Genomic DNA, 23838 nt, shown 5'->3' on the forward strand with positions numbered 1-23838 from the left:
TTCAGCGTATGTGACACCACACGTCACATAGGCTGAGGGTTTAAAATGCCATCTTTAAAGTGATAAGGCCTCTGGGCTCAACATAAACACACTGAACACTGACCTTATTTGAACTTGGAAAATAACCTCAGCAAAGCGAGCACTCGTACAGAAAAGAAATCCCACATATCACACATTTAATCAGACCCCTAATTGCAAGGGCAAACACTGTCAACTGATATTAATTCACTAACCACCGCTGCTCATTAACCTTGTGTGGAGAGAGTGAGACACCAACATCACAGACGGATGCTGTACTGCTCACTCCTGTCCAACTGCTGCTGGACTACATCGTGTTACAAGACCCAGGGGACACGGCCCTGCAGCGCCGGCACAGACACCATCATTAATCTTGCAAGACAAGGACAGATACGACACACTGTCCTGATCAGAGCTGTGTGTTAATTAGACCGCGACATGTAGTCTTGATCAATACAATACTACATACCAATAAAAGGGGATTTTCACCATTAAAACAAAAACAAACACTGGCTGCATCAACGCCTCATGTATGATGTGTGATAAATCCACTACTGGGGACGACTTACTGCTCCTTGAAGCTTGTCAGAAACACAATCAAGACTAAAGTAACTGTCATTATAAGTTGCTGAGATCATTTGTTGACCTCATGACATTTTGGGCAATGACCTCCCTCACTAAGGAAATAAACCGCTACCATGCCAAGAGCTGACAAGCACTGAATGCTTTTTTTGGCTTGTGACTCCTTAAAACGTACAGTGTGTAGCATTTGGCAACATCTAGTGGTGTGGTTGCAGATTGCAACCAACTGAGTACCCCTTAAATTGAACAGCTTTGGTCCAAGTTAACTTCCTGTCAGCTACTGCATTAACAACCATTGGAACAGGAAATACAAAGAGGCCCATTCAGAATGTTTATGTTGTCAAGTTTGAAAAGGTCTATACTATTCAATTCAATTTATTTTTATATAGCGTCAAATCATAACAGAAGTTATCTCGAGACGCTTTATATATAGAGCAGGTCTTAGACTGTACTCTATAGTTTAGACACCCAACAAGAGATCCCACCAAGAGCATTGCAACACGCTGTGGCCAGGAAAAACTCCCCGTTTAGCGGGTAGAAACCTGGAGCTGAACCGGGCTCTGGGTGGGCGGCCATCTGCCGTGACCGGTTGGGTTGAGTGAGAGTGAGAGTGAGAGTGAGAGAGAGTACCGTGTTCACCATCTTGGTTTACCGTGTTATAATGCTAACATTTGCTAATTAGCACACCGAGTCAGGGGATCACTTAAGTCCGTAGGATTCATCCCCTGGGTAACATGAATGTCTGTACAAAATTACATGACACTAGTTATTTTGATATTTCAATGTGGACCAAAGTGGCAGACCGACTGACCGACAGACCAACATTGCCATCCATAGATCCTGCAAGATTAGATGAAAGTCTGAAAAAATAAGCATAACTTTTCATAAAATAGTATGTTTTTCTCTCCTTTTAATCATCTTGTGACTGCGACTGTAGGTCAGGACCCCACATATGCGAACCACAGCATTAGACACATTCAGCTCCAATGCCTTCAGCTGAATTACTCATTGAGACATTGAGGTTAAAATTAGACTTTTTTCACATGTGGCTGAATGATTAGCACTGGGCCGTCTAGTTCAAGGTGACTCCCTATATGATACTTGTTTACTCGTTAGGTGTCTCAGTGTGTTACCTCTCAGCTGGGCTGTCGGGCTCAATAAAGCGGATGACTGGGGGAGCAGACAGGGTTTCTGTGGCAAAGACACCCCCCTGCAGCTGGATCCCAAAACCTGTGAGCGGATCCCCCCTCAGGAAGACCTCGCTCGTTTCCACATGAAAAACCTGCCCCCCTGGGCCGACAGAACTGGACGCCAGAGATACTGTGGGACAGGGAGGGGAGGGAGGGGACCCATCAGAGAAAGATATTAGTGGAGAAGTGGCAGATAAATGGAGCAAGAGAGGGATAGTGGGAGAGAAAAAGCGGAGGCGGGTAAGAGACATGTACCCACAGAGACAACATGAGAATGGAGAGGGAATGAGTCACTTATCAGGGTTTACGTCAGTCGTGTTTACGTCAGTGATCAGTCAAGTCTGTTCACACAGTGAGGGGGCGAAGCAGGAGGGAAAGGTGTTTCAACAGCACTGCAACACATTTTTAAAAGGGTCAGTTCACCTGAATTACAAAAAAAATACAAACATATTTACTAATTTAAAGGGGAAAGCCGTCCAAATTAAGAATTCTAATATATTATTTCCATCGCCTAGTAAAATTCAATCAATGTGTGAAGACGATACCTCTTGTGGTATCTCGCCCTGCAGATAGTTTTTACTTTTATTTATCTGAGATATTTGCCTCGACTCCAATACAACGGCTGTACTGTAACATGGCTGCTAACATGCATGAACATGCTGATGTTTAGCAGGTATAATGTTTACAATGTTATTGTCCAAGTTCAGCGTTTTAGCATGGCAACATTTGCCGATTCACACTAAACAAAGTACAGCTGAGGCTAAAATGAATAAACACCAGGTTGATTGATATTCCCTGCAGTGCAAAAAAAACATCCATCCATCCATCCAATATCTGTAACCGCTTATCCTATTCAGGGTCAAAGGCGGGATACACCCTGGACAGGTCACCAGACTATCACAGGTCTGACACATAGAGACAGACAGCAATAAAAACATGATTTAGGAGAATAAAGAAAAATGGAGATATCCGTTTTTGGAAATGAAACCTTCATATCAAACTGCAAAATAAAAGTTATAAGACGGTGTTTGGATTACAGAGATGTCTGGAGAGACGTGTTCAATGCTTTGAACATCACAAACAAATCCCTTTCACCTCCATTTGATTAAGTTGGAGGCAGAAATTTTATCAACAATTTATTATTAGGTATTTCTAGCTAAAAGTAATGCAGTCTGATACAACAGTCCTGCAATACATACAGTGAGGTGTTTCCAGGGCCGGCTTAAAGCTGCAGTAGGTAGAAATGGAGCAAATACGATTTAAAAAAGTTATTTTTATAAAACGGCCACTATATGCTGAGAGAAGTGCATGAGACATGTAATCTGAAAAAAAATCATGTGCCTCTGTGTCCTCCGGTGCTCCTAATGGCATCTGCAAGATTTCACAGACCGGAGGAAAACAACCAGAGCGTGAGTCTGCCGTCTCTGAGCAGCTGTCAATCACTCGTGAACTCAGACGGTCAAACTAGTCAGCGCTGATCAAATATGAATTCTGTTTCTGTTACTGTAATGCCTATTTCTCCCCTCAAATGTTTTCAGAAACATCTTGTAGTGTACTGTTTAGCTGTAGCAGAAAATACCGAGCACCGCCCACCAGCCAGATACAGCCAATAGAAATGCTTTCTCTCTGAAATGACCTGTTACATTTTTTTAAAGCCTGTAAACAGAGCCATGAGGAGGTGTAGAAGTCTAGTTATCGCTCAGAACACTTGAATTACAATATGCTGAAAGGTTATTATGTAATTTTTGCATAATGATGCCAAGAAATTGTTGCCTACTGAAGCTTTAAGGCATAGGCCATATAGGAGGTCGCCTAGGGCGCCACCTTCTGGGGGGCGCTGGTTGCTCTCTAAGAATTAAATAAAACAAAAAATTAAATTAAAAAAATGACAATGGGTGCCCTCCCTCATTTTCTGCATTGTGGTAACAAATTGAGGGAAAAAATACAGCAAGAAAGAAAGAAAGAAATACACTCTTCACCCCTGTAACTCTGTAGTGAAACTGACTAAACACTTTTAAGCCAACAATATCAGGGACCAATTGTTTATTTATATTAAAATAAATACAGTTTATGAAAATAAAAATATTAATTTTGTCTTAAAACCTAGGGTTAGGGTTCAACACCCCAGAACCCTAACCCTACAGCGGCACCGCTGTTACTATTATTTTAGCCTACCCTCATTGATATAAAAGGGGTGGACAAATTAATAGAATTTATTTGGTTAATTTGGTTGAACTGACCCTTTAATATGGTAAAAAAAGGCAGGTGGTTTGTCATACGTGAGCTCTTGTGGTCCTTCTTCCTGTTCCTCCTCTTGCCCGTGGAGCTGCGAGGGCTTGTGGGAGCGACCGGAGGGACGGGGCAGGGCAGTGTGTTGCTCCCCTGGCTGCTGAAGCCTGAGGTGGCTGTGGAGGAAGGGGAGAAGCCACCGCTCACCAGAGCTGAAGGGAGACATAGCACTACATGTATCAAAAGCCTGGTACAGTTAGATTAAACCACATCACCGTGACATTTTCATTCAGCAGCATACGCTCATGGGAACATGCAACAAAAGTCAGAACTGTGGAAACAGTGTTGGAGTAAACCTCCTGGAAGAGATTTAACAAACGTGCTGAGGAAAAGGCTCCTGCTGTGGCGCCTTGCCAGCAGCAGTGCTGTCACAAGTGATAACTTACATTTGCAGTGGTCCTGCTGGTTGTGTGGGTGGCTTGGGCTGCTCCATGTCTTGCCGTGGCTGGCATGTGGGGGATGGCAGTAGTTGCTGCTTTGGTCCCAGTGATGATGGTTGCTCTTCTGCACTTTTACTGCAGCAACAAGGAGGCAAACACATCCATTAAGTCAACCAGATCCTCTGTTTGTGCACTTTTCTAAATTCTACCCGTGAAATCAAGCTTTCATTCCCATGTCTAAATCTGTACCACAGCACACAGAGCCTGGAGGAGAATTTCGGAGCGGAGTAATTGATATTTAATGTTTTCGTCATGGTACACTAGATTAAATCCTGTGGTTTAATGTACTTTGATGAGCATCTGAGAATCAGTTAGACACACGGCGCTGAATTGGCTGAATGGGAAGTGGGTGCTCTAAAAAAAAAAACACATCTTACTTTTACTAGCAAGCTTCCAAAAAGCTAAGTGCAAACTGGAGATCATTTTTATAATTTCAATTTCAAAAGAGCCAGAAGGTGCAGAACGAATCAGAAGTTGACCGCTGGGCATGGTGTTGTTGTGTTCAGCAGCAGGAAGTGATTCAGGCTGTTAGGAGGCATGTGGCTGGAGCATGATTGGGCACAGCTGAAAGCTTGATTGCTGATGATGCAGGGTGTCTGTTTCTGCACTTGACTGGCAGACAGTTTGGTCTTAACATGTTTTAATTTATTCCTTGTGTCCTCACATATTCATGTGTTGTTGTTTTATTAGCAAGTCTGTTGACTTTCGAATGAAATGGAGAGCACAGATTGTTAATTCTGAAAGGCGTCTCATTCAGTGAAACGGTATCTGTGAAGCATTCAAAGAGAAACAACTGACCTCCTGTATGACACCCACCTCAATAATTAACTTTCCTTTACATATTCATGCAGCTAAATTTGTCACATAGCGTTACATGTGACAGTAATCCTTGCTGCTTCATTTGCAGGGGTCTAATCTCTAACAACTTGCTCACATGGATGGAGGATTTGCTGGAAACATGGATGACTGCAGTGGCGCCGAGGACGTTTGCCATATTCAGGCAACCTGGTTAAATCCAACCGTATGCAATCAGAATACAAGCAGGAGAACCCGCGGCCCTTTTCCGGAGAACCAGTTTCTATCGAACTCAATCAAACCTGCGAAGCTTTGGCTCCGACGGCTTACGTTAAGCTCACCTAGGGGAAGCTCTCCAAGAAATGGTGTTTTGGATCGACGCTGGTGGAGAGAAACATTAACTCCTAATCTCTTAGTGGCCATATCAGTCTTATTAAATCCCCAGAGGAGATTAGACAAATTGCATCTTATAATCATGTCTTATCCTGGGGGGGAAAAGAAGCTGTGAAAATATCATTTAATCATTAACGTCATTGCGCCTTATTCAAGAAGTGAATCATTATCGAATAGGAATTTCAGAAGACAAGATGCCTGTCATTTCATAGAGATGATACAAGAGCTGCACTTTGAAATGAGACAGTCCAGTGGTCAACAGGAGCCGATGCAGATCAAGTATTTCACTAGGGAAGTATTAATTTGTGTATAAATGTAAGAAAATGGATCAAAAATAAATCAGTAAAAGACTGGACCAAACAAAAACTGAACAAAGGGCAAGGAAAATTGTGGAAGAAAGGATTCAGCGGCCACCAGAGAAGACTAAACTACATCTTATTTCCTTTGTCATGGTGTATGATTCCTCCCATGCTCACATGTTAGGGAGACCCTGCAGCTGCTGACCCAGAAATAAGTCTGCAGAACATGATCTCTGACAGAGAAAGTGTGTATTTGTGTCTGTGTGTGTGGCTTGTTGGTACCGACCGAGTGTGTACCCAAAGGCACAGGGATTGTGGCCGGCAGCGTGCACATGCACACACATAAACAAACACACACACACAGGCTGATTCACAGTACATGTAGCTGGGAGGCAGCCAGGCTCTTTACAGCTGTAGGTGGAGTAGTTGAGAGCAGAGAAGTCACAGTACATATGGTGAGGCCTGTATACTGGTATATTCTCCACAATGTACACACAGAACTACATCAAAATATTTACATGGTGTAGTGCTGAAACTATTAGTCACCATTGTCCACCGTGAATCATTTGCATTGCCCTGCACATTTTGCACATTTTGCACTTGTACAAAATGTTTTTGTATTGTTTGCCTTACAATTGTGACACACAGTATGTACATTTTGTCAAAATCTTCACATCCCACCTACACACCACTATACACATATTTAAATATTTATATTCCATACAGTGGTGTAAGAAGTACCCAGATCCTTTACAGATCCTTAAAAATACCACCACAACAATGTAAAAATACTCCATTCCAAGTAAAAGTCCAGCATACAAAATCTTACTCAAAGAACAGAAGTGTTGTCAGCAAACTATAATTAAAGCCACACAGATGTTTTCAGTTCATCTGGCTCATTAGACCTCTTCTCAGGACTGTGTGGGCATGTAGAGACTAATTGAGTCTCCTGTTAGCTTTGTTGAACCTGTCAGGGCGGGACAAATTAATAATATGAATTATTTATCATTCTTATTGCTAGCTGAAGATTTGTGACCTTATAAATTCACACCAAAGCTCCAGCCACCTTCAACCTGAGCAGAGGTGTTATCAGACAGAATAACTGGAAACACCTATGTGGGTGGTTTGAACAGAGGCTTTAAAAGTATCAAAAGTAAAAGTACCTATTCTGCAGTAAAGTGGAGCCTGTGACTGATATATTTTTTTTATTTTATCTACTTTTGAAGGTCATTTTGTCCACAAGACAAATCTGAGGGGTCATGCTATGATTAATTGCAGAGGAAAGAAGAAACAAATACATTTTGCTAAACGTTAATCTTGGCTTTTTTTTGTGAAATATTGGATCACTTTACCTCTTTGGGCATCAAAAGGTTATTCAAATGAATCCATGTGAGGAGTTTGGAGGAGAAAGTCTAAAGGAGAAGTCTTTTGGTGGAACTGCTGTAAACTCATAGATATGTGAAATGTGACAAGGGGCTCCAACCAGACTGTTTTGTTGTAAGAGGTAGCAGGCCAAATGGTCTCAAACCAGAGATTCTAATTTAATCTTTAACAATGTAGTGTACTCTATAAGTTAATCATATGTTTATTATTGTAAACGGAATATCTTTGGGGTTTTGAAGGTCAGTTGGACAAAAACAGGCAATTTGAAGATGTGATCTTGGGCTCAGGGAGCTTGTAACGGGCATTTTCCATCATTTTCTGACATTTTATGGCTATTTGTGAATTGCAGCCCTAAATGATCTATAGTTACACTTGTCACTTGCTTTGTCTGAAGTGATTTCCTCTCTCTTTTTCTGTAGCAGTATCTCCCAGAGTTTTGTTTTTGTATCAGCTCCAGGACATACCTGTGTCTTGTGGTCTGACAGGGAGTCTGCTCTGACTGGCCGGGAGAATCTCCAGTTTCACGACATCAGAAGTGCTGGCGAGCAGCTGCGTGGCCTCCATCAGAGAGCAGTGCTCTGTGCTGGTCCCGTCTATAGACAGAAGGATGTCACCTGCGTGCAGCGCTCCACACCTGAGAGAGTGAGGCAGATTGTGTCAGGAGAAAAGCTTCTGTTTAACACTTAGTATTACTATTATTAGTATAGTGTAAGAGGACGGTTTCAAACCTTTCCACCACGCTGGCTGGCTTTATCTTGTCAATAATAACAACTTGTTTGTTCCGGTATATTGTTGTGGTGAGGCTGATCCCAAGGCTGGCGGAGGGACCTTTCACTATCTCCACCAGCAGAGGGCCCGAGGCTTGCTGCACTGCCTCTGAAACAGATAATACACACAGATATGAGAGAGGCCTACATGATTACTGATGCATCTAAAGCCAAGAACACTATACATGTACACCGATCAGCCATAACATTAACAACATTATGACAACTGACAGGTGAAGTGAATAACATGGATTATCTCATTACAATGGCACCTGGCAGTGGGTGGGATGTATTAGGCAGCAAGTGAACATTTTGTCCTTGAAGTTGATGTGTTGGAAGCAGAAAAGATGGGCAAGCGTAAGGATGTGAGCGACTTTGACAAGGGCCAAGTTGTGATGGCTAGACGACTGGGTCAGAGCATCTCCAAAACTGCAGCTCTTGTGGGATGTTCCCGGTCCGCAGTGGTCAGGACCTACCAAAAGTGGTCCAAGGAAGGAAAACCAGTGAACCGGCGACAAGGTCAGACCCAAGGCTCGTTGATGCACGTGGGGAGCAAATCCCATGTTCTAAAATTAGTTTATAGGTGTTTATAGGTCCTCATCATTTCTAAAAGACATTTACACCACGGGTGGCAAAACTGTTTTTTTAACGTAGGTATCACTGTTACTCAGTATGGTCCGGACAGAGAGGGACAATAGGATGCTCATACAGAAGAGAAGATGTAAAAGTATACACACTGAAGAAGGCTGTTTGTGCCGATACGCGTGGGTTGTAACCCAACTCATAATGTGCCAGCACAGGTCCATGTTTTTAGAATTTCACAATGAAATATCCATCTGATTAAAGGCTTTTTAACTTTTTGCTAGAAGAGTGCCTTGGACCTTCCTTCTTATACAAAGGTATATGTTGGTTTTATCAGAGGACGAGGTGGATGCAGAGCAACAAACGGAGGGAGGACTACATGCTGCCTTTGAGGACGTCACAGCAGAGACATGTAAGGGAGAATATTTGGTGTGAGAAAATATCTCGTAAAAGAGAAATTATTTTTTATATCTAAAATGGTCCCTTACATTTCAAACATTTTAGTTTGACATTATTGTTACATAAATGGGCCTCACTGTGAATAGTGGGCATACCAGAGGTGTGAACACTGATAGTGAGAAAGCTGTGAACACTATGTAACTGGTGTTTGCATAACATGAGTTGAGAATATTGGGTTATTGTATGTACAGACGTAGGTAAAGTTGTTGGTAACGTTCCGTTAAAGAGAGAAAAACCCACAATGGTCACTGAAATAACTTGAAACTGACAAAAGTAATAATAAATAAAAATTTACTGAAAATGAACTAATGAAAATCAGATATTGTTTTTGAATTGTGGTTCAACAGAATCATTTTAAAAAACAAACTAATGAAACTGGCCAGGACAAAAATGATGGTACCCCTAGAAAAGATGTAAAATAATGTGACCATAGGGACATGTTAAACTAAGGTGTGTCCTGTAAATAGCATCACAGGTATCTTCAAACTTGTAATCAGTCAGTCTGCCTATTTGAAGGGTGAAAAGTAGTCACTGTGCTGTTTGGCATCATGGTGTGTACCACACTGAACATGGACCACAGAAAGCTAAGGAGAGAGTTGTCTCAGGAGATCAGAAAGAACATTATTGACCTTCATGTTAAAGGTAAAGGCTATAAGACCATCTCCAAGCAGCTTGATGTTCCTGTGACTACAGCTGCACATATTATTCAGAAGTTTAAGGTCCATGGGACTGTAGCCTACCTCCCCGGACGTGGCCGCAAGGGGAAAATTGATGACATATTGAAAAGACGGATAATACGAATGGTAACCAAAAAGCCCAGAACAACTTCCAAAGAGATTAGAGGTGAACTCCAAGGTCAAGGTACATCAGTGTCAAATCGCACCATCCGTCACTGTTTGAGCCAAAGTGGACTTAATGGAAGACGACCCAGGAGGACACCAAATCATAAAAAAGCGAGACTGGAATTTTCCAAAATGCATATTGACAAGCCACAAAGCTTCTGGGAGAATGTCCTTTGGACAGATGAGACAAAACTGGAGCTTTTTGGCAAGTCACATCAGCTCTATGTTCACAGACGCAAAAATGAAGCATCCAAAGAAAAGAACACTGTACCTAATGTGAAACATGGAGGAGGCTCGGTTATGTTATGGGGCTGCTTTGTTGCATCTGGCACAGGGTGTCTTGAATCTGTGCAGGGTGCAATGAAATCTCAAGACTATCAAGGCATTCTGGAGCGAAATGTGCTGCCCAGTGTCAGAAAGCTTGGTCTCAGTTGCAGGTCATGGGTCCTCAAACAGGATAATGACCCAAAACACAGCTAAAAACACCCAAGAATGGCTAAGAACAAAACATTGGACTATTCTGAAGTGGCCTTCTATGAGCCCTGATCTAAATCCTATTGAACATATGTGGAAGGAGCTGAAACATGCAGTCTGGAGAAGGCACCCTTCAAACCTGAGACAGCTGGAGCAGTTTGCTCACGAGGAGTGGGCCAACATACCTGTCAACAGGTGCAGAAGTCTCATTGAGAGTTACAGAAATCACTTGATTGCAGTGATTGCCTCAAAAGGTTGTGCAACAAAATATTAAGTTAATGTTACCATCATTTTTGTCTAGGCCAGTTTCATTAGTTTGTTTTTTTAAATGATTCTGCTGAACCATAATTCAAAAACAATATCTGATTTTCATTAGTTAATTTTCAGTGAATTTTTATTTATTATTACTTTTGTCAGTTTCAAGTTATTTCAGTGACCATTGTGGGTTTTTCTTTCTTTAACGGAACGTTACCAACAACTTTGCCTACGTCTGTAAGTCTCAATGAGCAATAACAAAGAAATACAGTTTTATAGTCCTCTGTCATTTGGCACAGTTCCTCAGACATTTAACTGTCTTGACTTAAACAATGAAAAAGGGACATGTCATTTTGTCTTTTGCAGGACAAATGCAGTGTTGTGCTTCAGCATAAAATTATGTAATGTCTTAAAGGAACAGTGTGTAACATTTAGGGGTATATATAGTATTCATAATTATGTTTATATCACCTGAAACTGAGAATCGTTGTGCTTCGTTAGCTTAGAATGAGCCCTTCATATCTACATAAGGAGCGGGTCTTCTTCACAGAGCCTGCCATGTTGCTCCGCCATGTTTCTACAGTAGCCCAGAACGGACAAACCAAACACTGTCTCTAGAGAGAGCCTTTCACGTTTTTACGTTACCTGAAGGCCACCGTAGTTCTCCAACATGCTTGTGAAACTGCCGTAACGTGAAACGCAGAGTGCAAAACAGTGGTACCGCCAGCCGCCGTCTGACTTCTGTTGCTCCTAAAGTAGCGTTATTATGGTAAGGATGGCCTCTGAGCGAGGCGAACAGCGTTACCACTGTTTTGCGGCTCACATTACCGCAGTCTTGGAAAGGGAGGAGTGAGCAGAGGGGTACTCAGTTGGTTGCAATCTGCAACCACACCACTAGATGGCACCAAATCCTACACACTGTACCTTTAAGCAATTGAGAAAAACTTAAACTGAAAAATAATATTTGTATTTTTCCAGATTTCAGTTCTAAAATGTTTTGTTTTTTATAATTTATGAACCCTCTGACTGGTTTCGGTCTGGAGGCAGGAGGTCTGGATTCCAAACTCCCACATCCAGAGAGATAATAATGTGTGTCAAATGTCCTCGGTGACCTGCCCTATTTTGCACAGAGCAGAGTTTGTGATCTTATGGAGAATTAGTTACCGTGACCAAATGGAGGTTATAATCTGTAGTGAGTTCCCGTCTTCAGTGGCATATTTTACTACTTTTTGAGCCAATGGTGAGAATGCTTTTTTTTTTTTACTCAAAATAGATTTAATTCGCTCTGTATACTCACAGTCAGACTGATCTGTGTTGGTGGTTATTTGTCTTCACAACATTAGAATCAAATCCAAAAATGAACTGAAGAAACAACTGAACAATCTGTATTGCAAAAATGTGCTTGAAATAATACTGATATGTACTGTTTACTGTATCAACAATTCACTTACTGCAATGGCTCTGATACAGAATATATTTTTTTTAAATATTGAGATTGAAGCTGCCGTGACTCAGGAGTGGAGAGAGAGAGAGATCCACACACTACAATAGAACACTGAATATTACCCATCTACCCTTTCCGTTGTTGAAGTGTGCTCTCGGGGCCAGTGTGACTCCCCTGGTGGCATCTCCAGCACCGACAGTCACTCACATCCACGCAGCCAAACGGCCACGTTATTTACCCTCAGAGCAACGCTGCCCTACCGAGCCTCCCCATATTCCCCGTGTGTGTGTGTGTGCTCACCCATGACAGAGACGTCATACTCAATCAGGAACAGAGCTTCCTGGCCGCTCTGCATCAGCATGGTCAAAGCGTCGGCGTGCTTCTCTCTGTTCAAAGGCATCCCGTCCACGCTCAACACTCGGTCTCCGGCTTTCAAAGTGCCCTCTCTGGAGAAACACGGGAGGAGAGGGGGAAAAAAATAAAATTAAACACAGGCGACCAGCACAAGAGATGCTCATACGAGCGTTATTTAAGCACCAGTCACAGTAAATCATTAAACAGTTCCACATGAGTGTTCCCTCCCAGGTGAGATGAAGGATAAACGAGATAAGCGGCCGTAAAAAGTCTTTGATGGTGAATTATGTTTGCTCCAGTGTTTTGGTGCTCTCCGTTTTCATGCAAGTGCAATGTAGCATCAGCCTCGGGATGAGCAGTGCCCTTTCTGCTTTGCAGATAACATATATGTGACACAGCCGCAATCTCATACACTGAGCATAGACTGAGCACATATTGTGGATTTAAAAAAGCATAATTATTAATAATCTAATTCCATATGGTTAATGGATAAAAATATTCATTGTGGACAAAGATGAGGCAATTAGTAAAACACATATCCATTAGTCCAGGGGTTCTCAACCTTTTGTAACTCGAGGCCCACTACCGATTGTTAAAAACATTTCCGAGGACCACCTTCCCAAATAAATGACAAGCTGGGCTATAAAATATGTGTTATGCCACTGTCAGGTGTAATGACCCACATAGATATTCAGCTTACCCTCACACATCACTACCTGCCATTATTAATCCAAAGTATTCATATTTCCTCACTACACACTTTTACTAGTTTCAAAAAATTGCTTAATTTTGTGTCACTGCATCTGTGACATATATGTCTGTAAAGGGGAGACTCGTGGGTACCCATAGAACCTATTTTCATTCACATGTCTTGACGTCAGAGGTCAAGAGACCCCTTTGAAAATGGCCATGGCAGTTTTTCCTCACCAAAATTTAGTGTAAGTTTGGAGCGTTATTTAACCTCCTTCCCGACAAGCTAGTATGACGTAGGCATTAGTCCATACATCTAAATACATATAGAAACACGCATGTATGCACACATACAATCATTTGAATAGGCTCAGTCATGCAAGACGCATACGAGCCACATAAATAGCTACCCTTGTACATACAGACACAACCATTAACTCATGTCTCTGCGTCCTCACCTGTCAGCAGGACCTCCGGGCCTCACGTACGTGACCACCAGAGGACGAGACCTGCGCCAGTCCTCGTGGAAGCCTCCTAAAAAATTTAAAAAACAGATAAATCAGTGCAAAAAAGTGAGTTATTTGTACTGGAGGATTTACATAAAAACATCCTGTCGTCCACCTACCTCTCATGACAAACCCGAAGCTGTTTCCCTCCTTGTGTAAACACACCTCCATGGTTTTGGTTACGACTCCTGAGGGGTTCTGGACTAAGAGTCGACAGGAAAGGACAGATTCAGGGAATTATTATTACGATCCTCCAAAGCTACACATAAAAATGAAGTATTAACAACATAGAAAGCTTTCACAACAGTTTGATGATAGTGTCCTGTGAGTGTTGTAAGTGTTGAATCATGAAAAGGAGAAAAAGCATTGTGGAAATATGTTTAATTGATCTCAGTGGGGGAATTAATTGTATGTAATTGACCCATGCTAATGATTTAAGAGCAATGAGCAGCCACGGTGCAACGCCCAGGGACCAACTGTGGCCCATGATCAGGGAAACCCAATAAGTATTGATCTGGTGATTTGCGGGTTGAGAGATGTCTAGATGTTCGAGGTTAAACTGGGGCTAAATTTGGTTGACCATGTTTAGACGTCTTGGTTATACCGGTGACTTTTTAAAAGTCTTTAAAAAATTAAAAATTAAAATCTCTCTATTGTAGAAAAGAGAGACGAACAGTGTAGACTGAGTTTATTATTATTATTAATAATATTATTCAGTGGGTTTTATTTCCATATTATGTTTCCATTCTATTTTATCTTTTATAACGTGTTTCTTTATGCTTTTAATGTTTTATGTAAAGCGCTTTGAATTGCGTTGTTGGAGAAATGAGCCATATAAATAAACTTGCCTTGCCTTACTAAAAAAAACATTTTATGTAACTTGAATGTTTGCTCAGTTTTAACCTAGACATCTAGAAATCATAAGCTGGGGCTCTTCTGTGTTTATTGCTCCATTCCTCACTTTGAGCATGTAAAAATACAAAGCATTTGTTTTCATGACAGCACCGTCTCTGAACGTCTGAGCATTTTGTTGGACAATCAATCAGGCAGAATATTCATCCTGCAGAACTTCACCTACCGAACGGAGGCAGCTCGTACTCCACCTCCAGCACGACTCGCTCCCCGATGTTCTTCAGCAGGCTGATGATCTCATCGTGGCGAAGCTTTGACAGGTTGATGCCATTCACTGACTTGATGTAGTCTCCCACATTCAGCTGGTCACTCCTGCAGAAAGTCATGGACAGAACATCAAGAGCGGGAAATTGCACCAGGGCTCACTTGGTTTTTGGAAATACAAGTTTAGTAATGTTAGTTAGGCCTAACAGCACCAACAAACAAGCTGATCCACAGTGGTGGAATGTAACTAAATACATTCACTCAAGCACTGTACTTAAGTACAATTTTGAGGTACTTGTACTTTACTTGAGTATATATCCATTTTATGCTACTTTATACTCTTACTCCATTACATTTCGGAGGCAAATATTGTACTTTTTTTCACTACATTTATTTGATAACTTTAGTTACTTTTACAGATTATTAATACAAAATATACATCAACTAAATGTATTATTATAAATTAAGCTACCCAGCAGTATATAAAGTAATTAAAATTAGCTCTACCTTATCATCTACAACATTAAAGTGATGAACACATTAATGCATCACTAATTATAATCCAATAGTATATTATATATGAAGCTGAAATGGGCCATTCTGCATGATGAGTACTTTGACTTTCGGTATGTGAAGTACATTTTGATGCTAATACTTAACACAGTATTTTTTACACTGTAGTATTGCTACTTTTACTTAAGTAAAAGATCTGAATACTTCTGATCCGTTCACGATCAAAATGATGAAAAGATGTGACTGTCTGATTCTGGATGTTCCAACTGTGTGAAAGAGGCAGAAATAGAACAAGCGGTTGGTTGTATTGATTTGTGTTAAAACGGTATTGATAATCTGATTATAAATCCCTTTGCGGTGTGTAGACTGACATACAGAGTCAGCTGAAAGTGTCTCCTCTTCAAACACTGACACAGATGATTGTACATGCTGTCTCACATATGACATTCTGAGTCAACACACCGCTAATTGGAGGGCTAATTAATCAAATAGATGTTCTACCCTGATAGTCTCTCTCACCTCTGGGCTACTGCCAATCAGCAGTGACAGCAGACAGAGAGAGACGTCTTGACCAGCAGAGCCGACCGGCCCGTCATCCGGTCACCGCCCGTCTCTCTCCTGTCTGTCTGTCTCTCTGCCTGCGTGTCTCTCCACCCACTGAATTAGCAAGCACTTCTTCCACGCAAGCATGAACTCAGCTGTGGGAAGACAAGCTGCTTGGAAGAATTAGCACAGTGTCTGTCTTTAAACCTCCTCGGACTTGACAAGCGATGGCATATTTGGCCAAGACATTTTCAGAGGGGCTGTGTCATTCTTACAAAACTGTGTGTGTGTGTGTGTGTGTGTGTGTGTGTGTGTGTGTGTGTTACACTTCAGTCACACGCTGCTTAATCATCATGAAACGTGAGTACTCCACTACGTTTTCCTTTCGTGTGGTTGATGTTGGGGAAAATTAGTTTAATGGCGTTGACGTCTGGGAAAATTAGTTTAATCGGATCTTAATGAAGCAATCTTTGAAAAAATGAGCACTCAAAAGATTTATATTGAATAATTACCACCATACGGTGAATTATACATGAACTGCAAATAAAAAAATTTGAATATTAACATCTAAATTAACAGAAATTATAGGGGTGGGGGAAAAATCAATACTGTATCGTATCGCAAAATTTTGCAGCTATTCTGTCTTTTGGAGGTTGGAGCGGATCAGTCTTAACGCTAGAGTGAAGATACTGGTATCATATCAAACTAGAAAACCTGAGGAATCCATTGGTACCAACCATGTCATGTTAGCTTATCGGGAAGAACGCTAAATAGCGCTCCAAAGTCACGCTACATTTTGGTGAGGAAAGGGGTTCTTTGACCTCTGACCTCAAGATATTTGAATGTAAATGGGTTCTATGGGTACCCACGAGTCTCCCCTTTACAGACATGCTCACTTTAAGATAATCATGCAGTTTGGGGCAAGTCATAGTCAAGTCAGCACACTGACACACTGACAGTTGTTGTTGCCTGTTGGGCTCAAGTTTGCCATGTTATGATTTGAGCTTATTCTTTATGCTAAATGCAGTACCTGTGAGGGTTTCTGGACAACATGTGTCATTGTTTTGTGTTGTTAATTGATTTTCAATAATAAATATATAGATATATTTGCATGAAGCAGCACATTTGCTCACTCCCATGTTGATAAGAGTATTAAATACTTGACAAATCTCCCTTTAAGGTACATTTTGAACAGATAAAAAAATGGGCAATTAATCGGGATTGAGTATGAACAATCATGCAATAATTGCGATTAAATATATTAATCGATTGACAGCCCTATTAAAATCGCAATAAGATCGTATCACCCCTTGGTATCGTGATAATATCGTATCATGGGGTCTCAAGATATTATATGGTTTCTTGGGGTCTTTTTGGTATATGATTCTGAGGGACGGCATCAAGCCGATCTAACACAACGCCTACAATCCTGCAGTTAAGGCGAGCTGGTGTAACTTTGCAAAACGTGCACGTTTGTGAAAGCACAATAACAAGGCCGGACAGCTCGGTGCGGTTGCCAGGTTTTTAACCGCATCACAGAGCAGTGATCTCACCTGGCAGCTAGCCCACCTGGCCGTAGGTTTGACACTCTGGGCTTGCCGTCCTTATCGGAGCCTCCGGAGATGGTGAGGCCAAGGCTGCTGCCTTCCCTTTTCATCAGGTCCACCGTGGTCACTCCTCGGTACTCCTCTGCTGACAGATACAGACACAGGCACAGATCCACAGTCAGCATTAGCCTCTGCTTGACAGAATCACCCCGTCTGAGAGGCAACTCCGTCTTTCTCTCCTGAATCTCTCACAGAAATGCCCTCTGACACACGACCACATACTTTATTTTCTCACTTTCCTGTCCTCTCCTTGTTCCTTCAAATCTCTCCATCTGAGTGAATCTTTGTGACGGGCTCAGGAGGAGGAGGAGGAGGAAGAGGAGGAGGACAGAGTCAATTTTATTAATAGCACACTAAATACTGATAATGGAAAAAAATCCAATGCATTATTTCAAAAGAAAATGATGGCAGACCCATCAGGTCATAAAGTGAAATCCAATTGTATCCTTAAGTGAATGAAAATGATGGTTATGTGGCTATATAGTGTCATCAGAGGACTTGTTCTGTCTTGTGGTCCACGTTCTGCTGTGCTGTTAAATCGCTCTACGTTGAAGTGTGGTTTAGTGCAAATGACAGGTATGCAACACAAGCATTTTTTCCCCCATCTTATCTAAGCATTCAAAACAGTGCAACATCAAGCAAAACACAGCAGACACACGGTTCTACACGCACATGGACAAAACACATCTCAGACAAAGATGGCATGATGACTCTTCTTCATTTTTAGGATGCAGTAGCATGAATCAGATAACACAAAGAACAAACAAATTGTCAGGTTCGACTGTATCGTACCTGAGAAGCTGCGCCTGCAGGACGAATGTGATTGCTCATTGGCCCCGGACTCCTTGCTCCCCTTTGAGTATGGTCCTTCATCTGTGGAGACAGCAGGGAGGTATAGGCGCTGTTATGAAGCACCATGGTGACATGGACGACAAACTCTGCAGCAGAAGGCTAAATGAACACGACCATCATGACAGCTACACACGTGTTGGTGCTTTGAACTGGTAATGTGAGGACTCTGGGAGGGGGCCAACACTTAACCAACAGCCACATCCATCCATCAGACATGAACTTAAACAGAGTGATCAGCCTGAACTCTCAGGACCCTGGTAACGTCACCCCACTTTGTTTTTTACCATTCTATAAAAAAGGTTCAAGGGGTTTAAATAGCTCCTTTCTGTCTGCAGCAGAGACCCTTGAAAACCATTAATTTAACACTGGAATACATTTGCGGCGAGCTTGATGTATGCAGCTACTAAAGCATGGGAATTTTCCTGGAGGAACAGCATGCGGCTAATGGACTGTTAGGGAATAGAGAGAAAACCATCATTTTCATGTCATTTACAGCAGCTGCTACAGAAAGCTGGGAAATGTTCAATCTGCTCTGCAGGGAAGCTGATTTTTTATTTATTTATTTTTTACCCCACAGTGGGACCCATCATTTGCTGACAGAGCACAGGGCTGGCCTCAGATTAGCAGAGCCTCTGCTCAGGCCATCTGAACCTGAATGCAGCCATACAAGCATGTCAGCAGTCACAGTGATGAGGAAACGGACTTGGCACTTCTCTAATCCTGTCCACTGCGGATTACCTTTTCAGCTGTCCGGCACAGTGATTGAGCATCATTTCACAAATTTTAAAGAGGAGCTGTGCCAAGGCCTCTTTTTAAGAGTGGAGGGGCCATGTTGGGTGCCTCGAGCCACAGGCATCAAACTGAAGTCACCCCCGAGCTAAAGTCTCCTCCAGTGACTGCTTTGATAGCCAGAGACGAGTTAAAACCTTATTTTTCTGACACCACATATTCATAAATTATGTATAAAACAGAGGTTTTCAAACTGTTGGGCGAGAGAGACAGATAGCGTGAAAGGGACAGGTGCATGCTGGTAGCTTAAGTTAGCTAATTATGGTAACGTAACGTCAAGGCCAATGAAAAGGAGGCTGGGTCACGGGCGGACGTGGGTCTTGTGATATGGGTTTATAACACATGCACAGTGTAACAGAAGCTGCGGTCGTGCGTTGTGATTGGCTCAATTTCGGCGAGTGCAGGCGAGATTTTACTGCACATGTGTTATACCCTCCGGAGATATGACGCGTGACCCAGCCTCCTTTATATAGGCCTTGCGTAACCTTACTTTACCTAAAACACCCAATTTACCGCGATTTGCAAATAGTAACGTCACTCCTTCTCGGAGTTACAACATCATATTTGAACACACAGACATGATACACACATTTTTAGATACGATATAACTTACACTTTCCGTGGATATCATTAACTACGATGTAAAACAAAAATAAACGTTCATAAGTTTCGCTTTTTTAGAAAGCATTGTAAAAAGACGCTCCTTGTAACTCAAGAACTTGCATGAGAATCATCACATTTTTACCTTTTCTTCAGTGTCACAGCAATCCAGTGATAGTCGTCTGTACATTCATGGGTACATTGCAATCAGGGACTACTAATAGATAATTCGGCATACTTTTTAGTGCTATCAATTTGTCAAAAATATAAATACAAATAGGCTAAATACAAATGGGGCTCAAGTTAGGGCCGACAGCTAGCTAACTCATTGTATCCATGGCAACATTATGCTATACTTCCTGTTTACATCCGCGGCTAAAACTTAGGCTATGATTATCTACCAATAATAACAATAGGAGTGAGAAAATCTATTAATCTTCAATCATGTTCCACTTTACATATAATATTTTGGAATTTCTCTCAATTTTGTGTATTTAGGGTCACAATGTCAAACCCCTGCTCTAAACCAATCAAAGTCAACTAGTTCTGCTCTAGACCAATCACAGTCAACTAACCCTGCTCTTGACCAATCAAAGTCAACTAAAGCAGGATCTACCTCCATGTGCTCTAGAGGTCAGAAATTTGACCTGTCATCATTTAAGGTATCATCTCAGGCCTGACAGTACATCAGTTTGACATGAAAAAATGACATTCCCTGAACTGGGGGAAAGCGAGTGCTCGGAGGGCATGAAATAAACTTCCTTCTCTCTGTCCACATCAAGTTTCCAAATTTGCCCAACTGAAGATGAGACCTTTAGACAGCTGAGAAGCATGGATCCTTTGTCAAACCTTCCCTAACCTGAAACCTTTGGGCAGGCCCTGGATACGAGGAGCAAAGAAGATAATTCAGCCTTCTTGTGCACACACGGCTGCATGAGTCAGACCTTAACTACAGAAATATCTTTACTGGACTTGGCATATTAAGGCGATGTATAGAACATACATATGCATAACATGGTATTTTCACACTAATTTACACACATCCTTGCACAAATATCCTGTCCAGTAGCTGTGAGGCACAAACAAAGTGAGTGACACATCACAAACACATTAGGCCCGGGCAAAAGCCTCGTAACCACGCGGGTTCCTGAGGGCCCTGACAGTCCAGCAGCTGTCATTGCAGTCAAAAGGCAACATTAGCTCTGGGTAACGCAGACCCAACGCTCTGCACGTGACTGAACGCTACTGTACCATCCAGCCATCCCCCAGCCATCCTCCCTCCAGCTTAAAATAACCATCATCCACCCTAACGGCCAGAATTAAAGTCAGGCTGGAGCTGATTAATAAATAGCCCCAATAATGAAACAACTATTGTATTGTTTGCTGTGTTGTCTTTGAAGAGGAGGTTAATTAATGGCTCAAGGATGAGGTTTGCCTGCATCTAAAGGACCTCGGAGCGCTCGCAACGGACTAAAATAAAATCCGGTGCTACTGCATAAATATGGGGTGAGTTAATTAACTCCTGGTTTAATTCAGGGCACTGTGTGCCATCCCTCTCATAGCCAATCAGAATGTAGGTTAAACATGGGGGCGGCACTCACAATGACAATGAAATCATAATGCTATTTTCAGATGTAAAACTTTAAGCGGGGGCCCTGCCAGACCCAGTTTACGTTGCTATATCTGCCCCAGTTACACATGGCAGGATGGCATGCAGAGCTGGTGGTCAAGTCCACTGACATTTAAATCTCTTTTGACCAATCACAACCATAACACATTTTACATTCAGATTGATTTTGCAGTCCCTCAGATGTACTACACATTTCACTCTTTACAGGTGATCCAGGTGACACAAATCCTTTACTACTACTACTACAACACACAAGCTGACCCCCTTATTGACTCCACGTTGCAAAGTGCAGTGCTCTTACCGATGCTGTTCTTGGTGTCTCTCCTCAGACCACACAGCATGGCTGTAGTTCAGTGAGCGCAGCCACCCTCGGGAAGTAACCTTGCTGATCTTTAGTAGTGGAGCAGAGAGCTGAGGTTCCACCAAAAGAGTCTCAGCCGCTCAGATAAAACAGAACATCTTTGTTTCTTCATTCCTTTGCCTGCATTTCCTTAACCTTTCTTCCCACGTTTGTAAAAACCCAGTGAGGAATTTGAGCTCCAGAGGGCAAATTCTGATCCTCAGATGGTCTCTAGTTCCCTTCTCTATTTAAACTTGGTGACAGAAAAAAAAGATGTCTTCTCAGCCCTCCAAAATCTCTGTTTCTCTATAAAATCCGAAGCAGGGAGAGCAATGGTTCATGTCCTTTTCTTGCCATCTTGCCGTGGTTCCATTTTTGAGCTATTCTCACTAATCAGCCGTCCTTTTCCAGAGGGTTTATCATCCCCTGTTCATACACTCACATGAGCTCACACATAACCCTCCTCTCTCATACAGAGCTGGAGTGAGTGTGTTTGCTCTCTCTCTCTCTCTCTCTCTCTCTCTCTCTCTCTCTCTCTCTCTCTCTGCCAGAGGGGTTCAGTGAGGCAGGCACACACGATCGTCACTCCCTCCCCCAGCACACACACACACACACACACACACACTCTACACACTCTTTATCCATTTCCCACCAAGACAAACACCCCTCATATGCACATCTGCACATCCTCAAACCCACCCACACACATTCACACACACACACACACACACTGAGATTAGACACGACAAAACTGCACACGCTCAACTCTCTGCACAATTAACACCACCTGCACATTCATTGTCAGACTGAGCCCCGCACTGTGTCACGTTTTTTTCTCACGTAGAGACTGCTGCACCCATTTTATCTCTCTCTCTCTCTCACACACACACACACACACACACTAACACGCACACAAGCACATAATGGAAAAAATGCATATGCAAAATTCCTGTGCAGAACAGCTGCCTGTTTGAGATGTCTAGCAGTTGAAATGTTATGCAGTTGTCGTGCACAAGGCTGTGATGACAGATAAAACTTCTCTGTGATCAAGTGAAGGTAAATAAATGATAAGCAAATTGAAGTAAAGGAACATTTAGAATCTGAGTGATTGTGTGGAAATGAAATGGTTTCCTCTAAAGCCCAGCGTCTCATGTTTCCCCCTCAGGAGGGTGAGAGGACCCTCTGCTAATCCGAGGCCCGCCAAGGTCCCTCAAACCCAAACACAGAAGGACTAATGGCCGGGTTTGATGACTGACACTTTGCCACACGTGTCTGACCATTTGTCGCGCACACACAAGCCTCGACGCCTGCCACTTCCTGACCCCCACTGCAAACCACCACCACCACCACCAACATCAACAACAATTGCCCTCCTCCAGTCCAGCCTCGCTGGCAGACCCTCCGAGCCTCGTCTGCCTCAATTGTTTTGGTCACTGCGGACAAATTGTTGTTATCATTGAGACTTTGGAGGCAGGGGTCGGGGGAAACAAACCCAAGGTACAACACCAGCAAAACCACGCAGCACACCAAAATACACAGAAAATCATACCATCTATTCTACAACTGCTTATTTTACAGATGTGCAATTACAAACATTTCCATGTTTCCACCCACTGTTGCGTGGAGCCTAATTAGTCAGCTGTTCCAATGGACACAATACTCTTCGGTGTAGATAATTTCCTCAGAGACTTTTGTCCTTAATACCCCATTTACAATGTGACCGAGCGCAATCTTTCAGAGCGAGACTAATTAATTTCCAACAGAATAAAGAGAATCGGGAGACGGAGCAGTGTGCTGGACTGATAAACTCCCTGGGAATATGTTGGGTTATAATAAAAATTTACTCTTTTGCACTTATCAACATTGTTGATGTAGAGTAAGTGATCATTTAATGATTAGATTAAGAAATCAGATGTTTTTTTTTTGCAGTGACCTTGGTGTACAAATAGAGGATAGGAATGCTTAATCAAAAAATAAATAATGGAGAATTTATAAAGACTCAAAAAGGTGCTACACATATAAGACTAAGAGAATAACCTGTGATTGTCTTCGCTATTTACTGCTGGTTTGTACATTTTCCCAATGT

At 42.2% G+C, this 23838-nt stretch overlaps 1 protein-coding gene across 6 annotated transcripts in view; it reads right to left on the bottom strand.

Moving 5' to 3' along the window:
- The window catches only part of LOC141772711 (glutamate receptor-interacting protein 2-like), a 37126-nt gene that overhangs the window by 12270 nt on the left and 1018 nt on the right, over positions 1-23838 (bottom strand). For 2 of the 6 annotated variants that reach the window (XM_074644031.1, XM_074644037.1), the window contains exons 2-12: positions 18334-18414; positions 17488-17626; positions 14841-14986; positions 13882-13965; positions 13715-13790; positions 12513-12658; positions 8118-8265; positions 7854-8023; positions 4466-4594; positions 4070-4231; positions 1734-1920 (exon numbers count right to left, since the gene is read on the bottom strand). In XM_074644031.1, the coding sequence (XP_074500132.1) occupies positions 1734-1920; positions 4070-4231; positions 4466-4594; positions 7854-8023; positions 8118-8265; positions 12513-12658; positions 13715-13790; positions 13882-13965; positions 14841-14986; positions 17488-17626; positions 18334-18414 (1468 nt within the window). Of the gene's footprint in view, positions 1-1733; positions 1921-4069; positions 4232-4465; positions 4595-7853; positions 8024-8117; positions 8266-12512; positions 12659-13714; positions 13791-13881; positions 13966-14840; positions 14987-17487; positions 17627-17763; positions 17782-18333; positions 18415-21713; positions 22237-23838 lie in introns of those variants that run through there. The other 4 variants (XM_074644034.1, XM_074644035.1, XM_074644032.1 and 1 more) reach the window with 4 other exon arrangements.

The sequence above is a fragment of the Sebastes fasciatus genome, chromosome 8, assembly GCF_043250625.1.
Source record: "Sebastes fasciatus isolate fSebFas1 chromosome 8, fSebFas1.pri, whole genome shotgun sequence".
NCBI classification, from domain to species: Eukaryota; Metazoa; Chordata; class Actinopteri; order Perciformes; family Sebastidae; genus Sebastes; species Sebastes fasciatus.